General features: G+C 38.1%; 1 protein-coding gene across 8 annotated transcripts in view; it reads right to left on the minus strand.

Annotated features, from left to right (window-relative positions):
* The window catches only part of LOC106590345 (lethal(3)malignant brain tumor-like protein 4), a 143,074-nt gene extending 137,379 nt beyond the window's left edge, over positions 1–5,695 (minus strand). For 4 of the 8 annotated variants that reach the window (XM_014181266.3, XM_014181265.3, XM_045710681.2 and 1 more), the window contains exon 1: positions 5,609–5,695. Coding sequence is in view for 4 of the 8 variants with exons in the window: in XM_082970745.1 (XP_082826871.1) it covers positions 5,609–5,681 (73 nt within the window). In the remaining 4 variants the exon portion in view is untranslated. The remainder of the gene's footprint in view (positions 1–5,608) is intronic. The other 4 variants (XM_082970745.1, XM_014181263.3, XM_082970744.1 and 1 more) reach the window with 1 other exon arrangement.
* Between the last annotated feature and the right edge of the window lie 6,257 nt (positions 5,696–11,952).

Here is an 11,952-nt window from a genome sequence, read left to right on the forward strand (position 1 = left end):
AATATAGCCTGGTAAATGCATACTGTCTGGAAAACAGAAAATAAAAAATGACACAATGTGGTGGTGTCAAACCCTTTTTCATACATTTACTGCTGGGAATCATCCATTCCCTTTCCAAAATGTAATTACTACACAACAAATTTGAGGTCAGAATTTTAACACACAGCGTTAAATGTAGCACTTTCTTAGAAATGATGTGTCACCCACCGAAATAGACTTAAACTAAGACTTTTCAAAGTGTTCACAAACTAACACCCCTAGAGTGTTGGGCCTTAACACCTTGGGTGTGGCAAATTCGGACTTAAATTAGGATTGTATTGAACAGGCAAAACATAAACTGTGTACGTGACCAATAAACTTAGATTTTATTTTATTTGGTGTTACAGTATTTTTGGGGGGTGTTGTAACATCACAGGTTGTAAAGCCTTATTTGAATATTTCCCAGTATGCCTTTCAAGTCAATGTGAGAGATACCAACCCATGACTGTGTTTGTTAGTGACAGAGACATGTGTGTTGCATTCAATAACTCTTCATCTTAAAGCTGTCTAAGTGACTGCCTAAGTGAATAGGTTTCAATTTAAAGTGCACCCTTTATGACCATATATTTTAAATTTGATAAGGTCTTTCATGAGCCACATCAGACCTGCAAGTCACAATAAACTGGTTTGTGAAGTGATTAGTAATTCCTATCAGAATCCAGCAAATTATTGGAATATTATATCATTCAGAATGACTGCTATGGTGAATGACTTGACAAACAAGACTACCTAAACCATATAAACTGGAACAACCATCTCAATAACGGGTGCAATAGGTCCAACCCCTTACAGGTTGGATTAGTTTAGAAATAGTATAAGATCAATTAATCAAACAGCATGCATGCAGAAACATGTATATAAAAATAAACTGTTCGAAAATCTACCTGCAACAAAGCATTCTGGGGAAAATGATAGAGGTCCCTCCTAGGTCTTTTTCACTCCGAAAATTAACAGAAATGAACTAAACACAGTGGAGTAACAACACCACGCCGTGTTGATTCCACTGTGATTCAAATAACACTTAATTTATTCACCACAAGTGGTGTCAATTTCAATCCCACTAGAATCAACACTCAGATATAACACTCACAGCACTTTTAACCTTAACACCGAGATTTTAACACTTGCAAATTTGCTGTGTATCTATTGCTTCTAAAGTCTGATTTATCCTATGCAAGGAAAAAATGTCTAAAGCTGTGGAAGAAGGCCAAAAGATACATTTAAAGACTAGCTTTATAGGCTTAAAACACATTTCTCCTATGGCTCCAATCATTTCATCCTTAGTTTCTATTTGAGGATTATCAGTAAACACAGTTGTTTTTGTCTACGACAGTGTACAAACACTAACACATGAGGGCACTTTGGCTAAGGGTTTTAAGAGCTTTAGTATGCGGTATGCTCAGGGAATAGGGACCACCCACTCCCCCCTGAGTCTACACAGCATGAGGCTACACAAATTCGCACATTTTTCCTGGACTTAGCAGATACCCGCGTCTTATTTGCTTCAACACAACAAAAGGAGAGAGCCTGGAGGCCATAGACAAACCGAGTCAGCGGAGTGTTATTGTGCCCTGGGTTTTCACTTTTCATAGAAACTGGCTCAAAGAAACCAAGCAAGCTGGGATCAAATTTGTTTTGATTTGATTGGGAACGGCCTATGGAAAATGCCTGGCGAGTGATAAATAGCACATAGACAAGTTGTGACAAAACGTGCCAAACACAATGATTGGATTTCCAACATAAATGACTACAGGGTACGTCCTGTTTAATTCTGTTGCAAAGGAAAAAAAGAGATTTGTTCTTAATCTAAACAATGCTTCCAGACTGCATGCTGGTGGCACTCTCAATATACTCCTCAAGTGTAGTAAAATGGCTCCTGATTCAAAGTCAACGTAGGCTTGATCAATAGTCGGTCTCTGAGGCTGATGACAAAAATGTAACTGGCACACATTTACATTCTATTGAAACGGGAGACCTGCTGTTTCAAGACAATCTGCTTTGTCAATGCCATGAAGATATAAGCTTATAGCACACTAAGCACAGTATGAAATTGAGCAGTTAGCCTTAAAATGTCCTTGGCATACAATGGCAACAAATGTCACCATGTTATCATATAGACTACATCAGAGTGCATATGAGGAAAATAAATATTATAGATGCAGAACAACACTCTAGACACACATTTGTCTCTCTCAGTGACATATACGTAAGTATGTTCAAAATAATTATGCTGACACCCTTTTGTTCTGTACACGAAGGCCACATAATTTAACTTGGTTGAATGTCAGACCAGCCTTGGCACTGACTAAGCTACACAATTCAATCTCAAATCAAAATGAATAGGTCCAGTATCTGATAACGCTTAGTATCCATGAATGAAGAATCCATTAAATGACTGCATTATATACATTTTATCACCAGATTTCAATGACAATTCAGATCATTAAGACTTCATGACCCGAAGCAAGAGATGTATGGGATGGCAAAGTAGAAACTTCATGTCTACAGCATGTCTGTAGTGAGATTAAGTTGAAAAACCGATCTTGATCAACTGAAATGACTTAACATCTATTATTGTTTTGTATATTGGTAGATAACCATTTACAACTGCTTTGGAAAGTCAGTGCATTCTCTTTCAGTAATCCTGTCAAAGAAAGATAAAACAGTGTAATCCAAAACCAGAGAGACTTTTTCTATTTTAGGGCAATGCCTTTTCTATTTCAGTTGTGAATAACATTTCCAGATACGTACAGCATATATTGCTCAACCTGTTGCATTAGATTAAATAATCACATATTTAATGCAGGAATTTGACTGAAATTATACACTTCAGTCACATTACTAGTAATGACTGATTTCTATAATTGAGGCTAAATGCACAATTGAAATCAACAGTGTTTTCCCCTATTGAGGTTGCCAGCATGTTGCTCAAAAATGGCTGAGCCCCCCAGATCTGTGGTTGGCTTTCCTCCTATTGAAATCTAAAACAATGGCCAAACAATTGGCCAAACAACTAGTGCTATGTCCCAAAAAATGGACATACACAAAGAATTACCTCCATTCAACATCGCTTTTAACAAACACTATAAACCTAAATAGAGGCGGTCACTGACATGTTCTGTGAAGGGAGAGAGCCAAGCCAATACCGCAATACTGAAGTATTTAAGTTAACAGGAAAGTCTACGCGACAGAAACCTCTGTAATACTTAACTGTGTGTACTGTACAGTGCCATGAGAGCAAATGACGCAGGAAAACAAATGGCTGGATGCTCCTTAACACATTATTCAAGCTGAATCATTAGATGACAAAAAAAAAACCCTAGGCTTGTCTTACAATGAAGTCTTACAATGAAGTGTTATAGCATTGTTTTATATGCTTTACAGTCAGTAAGAAATGTCTTCTAACCAGACAGTAGGCTACACAACCTGCAAGACAACTTTAAAGAGGAAAATACTTGACTTATGATATAAAGTGTCCATGTAAGTAAATAAAATGTACTCTCAGCCTCCAAAAAGCCCAAGATCCATCAGCAAGAAGCATTTCCCCATCAGGAAGGAGAAAGTGTTCCCTTCACTCAAATCAGATGAGAAGTGCACATCAAAGTTCAAGTTCAATACTATTTCAACAGATTAGAAAAATATCATTTTTCAGTTCTACAACATAAATCTAATCATAAATGTAACATGACATACCATCTTAGCTTGACAGCAGAAGAAAAATGCAAAAACTAAGGGATGACTTGACAAAGCCTGTGCAACATTCTCTAGAGATCTTGAAGTCACAACGTAAGTTAGGATATGGTTCCACACGTTGTCAGATAAATGTAAATCTTACAAAACACACCAGAGACAAAAGTCACAGTTTATGTGATCTGTTTTTGTTGAATAGTTCTTCCACGGATACACATAAGCTGAATCGTGGATTCTCTAGCCAAAACAATTTATTCATGTTTAATCTGTGTGTGCTATAACAGGAAGTGTTGTGTGGCAGCAATAGAGCAGTGTGGAAAGCAGGAAGCATATGAACAACTTCCCGACACTGACATCAAAATAAACACCACAACGATCTATCCTTTGATGTGTCTTTCTGACAATCACTCAGCAAGATACAAAATCACTCCCCTTCAAAGTGAATGGAAATGATGAAGTATTGAATGGGAATGCCTGCCTAAAGAATAAAAAGTGGACGAGCGCATGACGTTGTGATGCTATAGGATATACTAAACATAACCCACTGGGCACACACTGGTTGAATCAAAAGTTGTTTCCACGTCATTTCATTGAAATGAAGTTGACTTCTGTTCCCAGTGGGAAGGGTTTATTCTCTCAGAAATTACAGCAAACAGAATAATGCAGAGGTTATTCCTGAAAACACGAATGAGTAATGTTTTAGTGAGTAATAATAATTGAATGACCAGAGAACTAAAGGAAAAGCAATATTTGAAAAAGCAACAAAACATAAAATCGAGGTGTCTACTGCTATGTTTTAGGCCTATCTATTGTTATTTTGTTACTTTAGTGACTGTTTGTTTGCCTGTGGTAACATTGTAATGCATAACATTAAAGAAACAAGCGCTTACATCATTCTTAACTCAACCGGTGTATATCAGTCCCAATGTACCTATTTCTTCTTCAGTTTTCTTCAGGTGAAATTATAAAAGTGCATCAAAACATTTCATTTGAATAGGATAAGGTTTTGACAATTATTAGTTGGATTGAATGAAGATCATTATTGTTAGAATAAGGAAACTAACCTTAATCTCGGGGAACATATATTATTTTATATGCACTTTCTGGATAAATTGCAGGAATTAAACAAACAACGGGTTGATATTACAGTGTAATTGAAAAAAACACTTGACAAGTTGACATTTAGGCCCAAGGTTTTACAAACAAAACATGACAAACCTTAAACCTGGTCGGTTCAAATAAGCAGAAAATGTAGATGTTGTTCAACAAAATGTAGAGGTAATTTAAATATCAGGGCCAAACAACTATATAAAACTGACACTCCACCCAACTAGAAAACAACCTGGATGAGAAGATAGCCCTTTAGTCAAGGAAATAAAAACAACGTAGCAAAGCTTCATTAAGAACTTGTTACAATTGTATCTAGTCTCCTTGCACAAATACAGTTGGAACTCATCACGATGACACATTGTTACCTACCAAAAATCCTAACGTGCAAGGTTAAGACGAAACATTTCCGAGAAAAATTATAGTTTCACTTAGCTTGACTGCCTTGCTGCGCATTGTTTAGCCTACACTATCGTGTCACATGTTTGGAAAACGTTACAGCAACAAATTGACGAATACATAGACAGTTATTTTACTTCATTTAGTGGGTCAGTAGTTGAGGGAAGGGGCATTTTATATGTTCGCTAGTTTAATAGGAGAAAACATGAGAGATTAGAGCGAGGATAGTCATATCAACGCATCTGAACACGATGGCAAAACCCGACACGCCATTCGAATTGTTTTCGTCCCAGATATTGGAGCACCCCTATAGTGTGTGCTTGATCATCTTTTAAAAACAAAGTGCAGTTGTATGAAATGTTGAAGTCCTTACCCACACGGCTGTCGTTTTGCCCCTCAATGTTGTGACAGGAGGAATAAGGTTCTCTTGCTGCGGTTGTGCGCATGCTCTCGAACAGCCCTCTACTGGAAGAGTCAAAACGAAATATTAGATTGTGATCGAACAGGTGTGAAATATCGTGGCAGGGAACCCGATATATGTATATATTTTTAAAAGGTACAAGACAAAAAAAGAGTAAAGGATATTGTATAAAATGTACATACTTTCTTACTGTAAATATAATTCTCCAAGAAAATATTAAAAGACTAAGCAGTTGACCTTTCCTTATCAAGTCACCTTCACCAAATGCCCTATTTTCAAGTTTGTGTAGGCTACTTACTGTGCTGTTATTAAAATAATCTAATGCAGCTGTGTTTGATTTTATAACAGTTTTATTGATAGAAAGTTAAATGAAATGTAGCCTATGTCATATAATATGATTGTATACCCTATATGATGCATACTGTATGTGCTAATCTATAAAAACGGTGTTATGGGGTCAATTCAATTGACAATGTAATCTAACTGAATTACATGCAATCATGAAATTTAACACATTTTGGCACACATCTCTATAACTAGAGAGGCCTATATCCCACATTACACCAGAGTTAGAATAGATTAGACACCAGAGTTAGAATAGAATAGACACCAGGGTTCAAATAGAATAGACACCAAAGTTAGAATAGATTAGACACCAGAGTTAGAATAGAATAGACACCAGGGTTCAAATAGAATAGACACCAGAGTTAGAATAGAATAGACACCAGAGTTAGAATAGACACCAGAGTTAGAATATGTGACTCAAATCGTTTTATGTAGCAACATTTTAAATTGGGTTTTTTACATTGGATAAAAGTATAGACTCAGAGCTACAAAATGGTATATCATACACTGCATTTTCGAGGAACAATGGGAAAGTAATTGTGCTTCGAAAGTTGATGAACTTGTAAACTCACTTTTGAGAAAAGGGCCTTTGAATGTTTTGGTACCTACTCGAGAGCTCTCCTTTGTCTACAACCATTCAGCATTGTTCATACCCTTTTAAGCCAGCCCCATTCCATCTTCCAAATTAGTATTGGGAAAAAAGAGGAAGCTAAAGAGAAAGCTGGATTTAAATTTGAGTCATAGGAATTCCTCACCATTTAACTGGAAACATAGAGGAATTAAGATAATTATAATAAACTCAATTCCCCTATGTTTCCAGTAAAATGGTGAGGAATACCTATGACTCAAATTTAAATCCAGCTTTCTCTTTAGCATCTTCTTTTTTCCCCAATTCAAATTTGGAAGATGGAATCTATTCCTGGAAACAAAGATAGAAGGAGACAGGAAGAAAGGTAGAATGAATGAACTCATACCCAGAATGTTTTATTGTTGTTGTTGTTGTTTCCAGGTAAAACCTTTTTTGATTGTTCCACTTTTTCACCAAATGAAAAACCCTCAAAGAACCCTAAGGGACAGCTGAAGAACCCTTTATGTTTCTAGGTAGCCCCCCTTTTTTCTAAGTGAAGGAATGACATGAATCAACATTATTTCCATGTTAAAACAACACATTTCCACATGATGACCTGTGTGTAGACCCCTGTTACAGTATGTAACAATGTCAACTAAATATATTATAAGATCATTCACCTGCATACTAAGACTAATGCAGTTAGTATTAATCATATTTGTGTGCTTTTTCTAGCCCTTTACAAACACCCAAACAACCTCCCTGATGTATTTCTGCCAAGTAGTATAAGAAATTAATATCGGTCTCATTGTTGTTCTGTTCATAAAGGAAGTGTTGCCCTGATGATATTGGCTGCAGCAATGCAAAAGCCTGAATAAAATATCACATTAAGGTAAATCAGATAAATAATGAAATTGGACATGTGTCTTATGTAATTCTCTATTGCTGCTTCTGGTTCTGCATCGTCACTGCCAATCTGAACAACCCACACATCATCATTATCTATCAAATGATTGACTGTTCCAATCAAGTCCAATCTTAGGCCACTGGAGCTCTTATGTGAGGCCTTTTCCTTTCCTTCCAGTGGGGTTGTTATAACCATACAACTATTATTACTAGAAGAGACCCACAGGATACAGCAATGTCCATTCTAGTAGGGTCATTATATGTTTTATGTTGTCGACTCTTTCATACCTCCCTGCTGATCACATCGTTGCCTCATCTTCAACCAGAGTTCCAGGAATATTTCAAATGAGAGAAATCCAGATCATATATAGGAGTTCCCTAGTCAACACCGTTGGATAGATTTAAGGCAGTTTGTCCTCTCTTGAGCTCACTTGAGGGATGAGTACAAAGCCCAGTGAAATCCACTAAACATACATTCTGCACCATACTCATCGCAAATCCTCTCCAATGTCAGGGATGAGTAAGTCCATGCTCCCTCTGGGGTTTATGGAGAAAAGCAGCCCACTCAGCCCACTTAGCCTTGCTTATCATTGAACAGACACATAGTGGTGTTCAACCCTAGACCAAACAACTACTGCCAAGCAACATTAGGCTTGGAGATCAACAAGTCTTCTAACTTCTTATCTTATAGAGGTCAGAATATCGGACGACTAACCTAAACGATACACATCGATTGCAGTATCTACACACAACAAACATTCGATCCGTTCCTCTCAAAGAACCAAGCATTCCATAAGGATGCTGTTTTCCCAAGGGTTTTGACACAGCCCAACCCAGTGCAGTTCACACTAGTAATGGATAAAAGAAATAGATACATGTCGATTCCCCCCCAGACAGGCTGCAACAAAATGGAAACTTAAAAGATGTTCAGGGAGGCTTGAAGGAGACAGATGGCGGTTAGAGGAAGTGTCCAGTCCGTAGGGAGAGACTGGCTCGGCTATGGCAGCCTTAGGCCTAGCTTATTTGAGGAAGGGTTTTGTGTTTGGTGCAGTTACATTTACTTGGAACTCTAGGTCTGAGCCCTAGGCCTGTATCCACAAAGTGTATAAGAATAGGAGTGCTGATCTAGGATCTGTCCATACAATCTTAATCATTATGATCTAAAAGGAAAAAATGATGCTAGATCAGCAATCCTCTTAGACGTTTTGTGGATACAGGACCTGCACTTTCCTGTGCTGGCAAACATCCCAATCTCATAGACAGGTGGCATAGAGCCTGTACATAATATCCCTACATAATATCCACCCTAGCAATAGCAATGGTTGTGCATTATGTTTATGTTTACAAATTGAAAACAGGGAAGCATCTATCTGTGAAGAGAGTAAACTGATTTTTTTTCATGAACTGCAATGATGAACTGATTGAATTGAGCCTTCAGATTCTCTTTCGGTCGATGGACTATGGACTGTGATGTACTTCACATGAAACATTCTCAAATGTTTTAGAAAAAAAAACTCTCTGGCTCCGCACCAGGCTTTTAGATCTAAATGAGCAACAAGAGATATCGGTTACATAACATTATGATGCTCCGGCCTCATCCATCACAATCAATGACGGGCTATGACATATCCCGCGCCCGCTTAGAATCGGTGCCGTCTGTTCCTCAAGTCCTTTTGGTGGTTCATCAGCCTGTAATAGAGCAATGAAGACGTGTCATTGGGGAGAGTTGAGCGACAACATCTGCCCTTGTGCCAATGCCCACTCAAATTCGAACCATTTACATAAATTAATTATTGAATATGCATCTGTAGGCCTATGCTGCTAGAGGCAATGTGAATATGAATGTTCCTACAATTATTCTCTATAAACAAATGTGACTAGTTACGGAAGCTATTGGGATGTTCTACATTGTAAGTAAAATATGACTAGTATGTTTTTTATGTTATGATAAGGTACTGAGAATGCCACCATTCCTGTCTGATTGATTTGGTTTTAAATAAACAGCATTGATTTCACCATGCTTCTCATATTGCTTTTGACTGGGGAGAGTTGTGGAACATCACGCCGGACATTCCACCATTGCTATACCCTCATTTGGCGCCAAACACAGAACATAGGGCATGTAGGCCTACTGAAGTTTTCAGATGTTTTTTTACCTGTTCAGATGTCTCATTTTCAGGCGAACTGCCTGGAGTAACATGTTGTCATAGGGCTCTCTGTATGTTATTGTATAGTATAGTATTGCATTGCATAGTAACAACAGCACTTTCATCCCCTGCTGTGGATCCTTACCAGTCAAATAGGAGTGTATTTTCATCACCTATCATGTCTCGAATTTCCTTTTGGTCATTGAATTGAATTACTTCAAGCACAAGCCTCCGCAAACTATACACCTGGGCCCCTTTGTTAAAGTGTCAATGCAATGAAGGTAGAGTGTTGGGTTCTCTGTCACTGTCTGTCAGCTCAAAACACGCTCTGTTTGTTCTCAAAACACGCTCTGTTTGTTCTCAGTCAAGAGATTGCAGATCGACGCCCTTTTGTCTGTCAAACGTGATTTTGCCTTCTCTGTACTTGATGACAATATACGATAGATGGAGTGTGTGTTTATTGCATATGTGTGTGTGTGTGTGTGTGTGTGTGTGTGTGTGTGTGTGTGTGTGTGTGTGAGAGAGAGAGAGAGAAAGAGAGAGAGAAAGAGAGAGAGAGAAAGAGAGCGAGAGAGCGAGAGAGAGAAAGAGAGCGAGAGAGAGAGAAAGAGAGAAAGAGAGAGATGTGACAATAAACCTACTTGTTTTTTCTTCACTCATCTGTCATGCTAATTCTGTTGCATTCACTACTGTGCTCCGTGTAGGCTACAGACATATCACCACCAACCAAAACAACTGTGATAGTGACAGGGACACATTGTACTAAATAGTGAAGCCACTTCAGCAATACACAGCAGTTAGCAATAATGATCCTTGGTTTAAATATAAATATGTGATCATGGTAGATAGGAAAACACGTGAAAATAATGTATGTGTATATGGGGCAAACATTTATTAATGTTATTGTAAAAAATATTTTTGTAATATACAGCACCAGTCAAAAGTTTGGACACACCTACTCATTCAAGAGTGTGCAAAGCTGTCATTAAGGCAAAGGGTGGCTAATTTGAAGAATTTGTTTAACACGTTTTTGGTTACTACATGATTCCATATGTGTTATTTCATAGTTTTGATGTCTTCACTATTATTCTACAATACAGAAAATTGTCAAATACAGAAAAGATTTGAATGAGTGGGTGTGTCCAAACTGTTGACTGGTACTGTAACTCGACAAATATGTTTTCCTTGAGTAAAAGGCGAGGCATGTAGCCAACAGTATGATAACCCCCTATGAAATGTATGTCTGGCATCCTTAATACTCACAATACATACTTCCTGATCTTTTGCTACAGAGACCACCTTCCCTGTCCTTCGAAGCACGATGACTTCAACTCTTTTCAAACAGAAAAGCCAACAATGGACTAGTAAAGCAACAGTGTACATTTGTACATTTGACCTTCTCCAAATGTCTCGAGCCTGCCTGTGTCTGGGGACTATAAAAACTAAAGTGAATCTTGTAAAAGGACATACAGGAGGGCCTAGAGGCCTGGCAAGTGGCTACAACTGCTGTAACCTCTTTTGACCACTGGTTGGTGCGCCAATAATGCTCTTAGCAGAATAATTATGCTGTATGAGATGCATGTCTTTGCTCTGGTTGATAGCTTGCTCAGAGGGGAGAAAGATAATGGCTGTGCTTACGGTATTTATTTATTTAACCTTTATTTAACTAGGCAAGTCAGTTAATAAGAACAAATTCTTATTTACAATTGCAGCCTACTCCGGCCGAACCCATACCCGGGCAACGCTGGGCCAATTGTGCGCCGCCCTATGGGACTTCCAATCACGGCTGGTTGTGATACAGCCTGAAATCGAATGAGGGTCTGTAGTGATGCCTCTAGCACTGAGATGCAGTGCCTTAGACCGCTGTGCCACTCGACAACAAAAGGTTGATGAATGCAAGCATATGACAACACAGGAAGTATAATTATAATGTGTCAAATAATGAATGCTGTATATAATAAACTTCAACAGCACCATAACAAAACCTTTATATCACAAAAGCTGTAACACCTATTTCACTATGACAAGATCATGGATAACCAATGTTGGACAACTCAGTGTTAGAGAGCCTACTAAGGATGACTGATCACCAGCAGATGGCACTTGGTACACTGGTAATATTCACTATGATACTTGTCTGAAGGTGGTTTGCGTCAGTTCAAATATAGGCCCTTATTGTTACAGGCAGCATAACGATAATTTATTTACTTTTATTTGCATGTGTTTGTTTAATTCCATTTATTCCAATCGATCCATTAAAATGATCCCATCCTCCTAATTTCCCCTCCAACAGCCTCCACTGGTGTGGCTGTCCAATCAGAGATGAAGGG

This window comes from Salmo salar, chromosome 29 (assembly GCF_965601325.2).
Source record: "Salmo salar chromosome 29, fSalSal1, whole genome shotgun sequence".
NCBI classification, from domain to species: domain Eukaryota; kingdom Metazoa; phylum Chordata; class Actinopteri; order Salmoniformes; family Salmonidae; genus Salmo; species Salmo salar.